Below are 2,059 nucleotides of genomic sequence, written 5' to 3'. Positions count from 1 at the left end.
AAAAAAAAAAAAAAAAAAAAAAAAAAAAAGAAAAAAAAAAAGAAATATGGCCAATCTTCACACGATCGAATTTTGAAGGTAACGATAACAGAAGAGAGGAAGGCGACGAGAGGAGGTCGACAGAGAACGTGAACAAATCCTTCGACATCAGTGACACTATGGCGGAAAATCCGGTGAGCTTCGTCGTTGGGGGACCAGACAACGATCCCGCCGAAGAGTCGGAAGTGGAGGATACCTTTCCATCCGAAACAAACGATTTCGAGACGCAGAATGCCATGGCAGGCTTGATCGAGCGCCGCAAGCGGCTCAGGGGATTTATTTTCTTCCTTTTTTTTTTTTTTTCTTCTATTTATTTTTGTTTCCCTTTTAAAATTGAAAAAAAATGCAAGGAAGTAATAATAAAGGAATTAAAAAGACATTGTAACAGAGAAACAGAGATGATCGAGAATTGGATCGTTCTTGTCGAACTTGAAAAAGATCCACGAGGATTTCTTTTGGTATATATATATCTAATGTACTTATATATACATATGTGATAAATGTTGATCTTCAATCGGTAAATTTTTACGATTCGTTCGAAAGTTTGGGGGAGGGGGAGGGGGAAAGATGAAAGAAAAGTGAATGAAAAGAGAAAATTGTTAGAGGATTTTTAACTTTAGGGAAGATAGTACCGTGGATAAGTTAAATTTTTTTTTAGAGGTTATGTCATTTTAAACGGAGGCGTTAACAATTGTGACGATGTTGGAAAGTGTTGAATAATAAGAAGAATAATTAACTATTAAGTTGCTGTTAATTATAGCATTACGTTTGCTCATTTTTAAAACACTCTTATTTACCATAATCTTGAAATCATATTTCATGATAACGTACTTCATTCATTATGAATGAATGAAATAACTTTTAATACCATTGACAATTAACCCATTTTTAAATACATCTTTAATAGAAATATAAGAGTTAAAAGTAATTAGAATTAAAAGAAAAATATAGTAAATTTACAATTAATAAGTTTCTATTTACTTGAATGATAAACTGCAATCCTATATTGAATATTTATAATTATTTAAAACATGAAGCTTTTGTAATTTTTTTTAGTATTTCATTATTTTTGTCTTCTTTTTTTTTTTTTTTTTATTTTAATTATATTTTGCATAAAAATTTTGTTTCGTTTTTATAATTATAAAAATACACAAATGTAAAAATTTTTCAAGCAATTATGAATATTTGAATTTTAATAAATATTCAAAATTACAAAGTTATAAAAAAAATATTCAAATTGAAAAAAAAGTTATATTACAAACTTTTTTCTTTTGTATTATCATTTTCATGTTTGTTTAATTTGAAGTTTTATAAAATTGAAAGAAATTTGAAGAACAATTGATAATCTAATCATTTTTTTTTCGAAACAAATCACAGAAATTCTAATCGTTATATTTTATAAATTATTTATTTTTATAATTATATTGGATCCAATTGTAAAAATGATTTAAAAGTAACATTTTAAACAGAATCATTTCATCTACTTATTTTATATCGATGTACATTTTGATAATCAGATTTTTTTCCATTTATAAATTATATATTTATCTATAATGTAATAATTTAAACATCATCTTCTTTATATAACACATAGTTTTATATACATATGAACATAATATAAATATTTTCATTATTTTTGCAAAAATATATTTGTTTAATTATAATATAAAATAAAAAATAATACTTCGAGAATGATAAATGTATTTCAAGATATTCTGAGAAATTGAAATGAATAACAATTACAGCATAAAAGACTTTGAACTCAACGACATTTACACATCCTGGTGGTTTAAATTTTAAATAAGAAAATCTTTCATCGATAAACGCTAATCTGAAATTCGTTACAAAAAATTATATAATGTGTGACGATCTTTCAGAAAAAGTAGAATATTTAATAATTTATTCAGTTGTGTTTTCCATCGTTGATGGAAAATTTCGATATTTGATATGAATAGAATGCAGATTAAATTCGACTTTAGAAAACTTGTTTTCTAAGTTAATGGATAAAAAATTATTTTCT

The 2,059-nt window shown here is 25.2% G+C and overlaps 1 protein-coding gene across 8 annotated transcripts in view; it reads left to right on the top strand.

The window, feature by feature from the left end:
* LOC102679863 (acetyl-CoA carboxylase) overlaps nucleotides 1–2,059 on the top strand; it is a 23,853-nt gene that overhangs the window by 8,378 nt on the left and 13,416 nt on the right. For 7 of the 8 annotated variants that reach the window (XM_006615567.2, XM_006615569.2, XM_006615570.2 and 4 more), the window contains one exon: nucleotides 79–310. The exons of the other annotated variant lie outside the window; for it this stretch is intronic. In XM_006615567.2, coding sequence (XP_006615630.1) covers nucleotides 79–310 — 232 coding nt within the window. The remainder of the gene's footprint in view (nucleotides 1–78; nucleotides 311–2,059) is intronic. 8 annotated transcript variants of the gene reach the window in all.

The sequence above is a fragment of the Apis dorsata genome, unplaced genomic scaffold (genome assembly GCF_000469605.1).
Source record: "Apis dorsata unplaced genomic scaffold, Apis dorsata 1.3 scaffold_227, whole genome shotgun sequence".
In the NCBI taxonomy this organism is placed as follows: Eukaryota; Metazoa; Arthropoda; class Insecta; order Hymenoptera; family Apidae; genus Apis; species Apis dorsata.
Note: the sequence above shows the minus strand (reverse complement) of the source record. Positions and strands in the feature narration are given on the sequence as shown.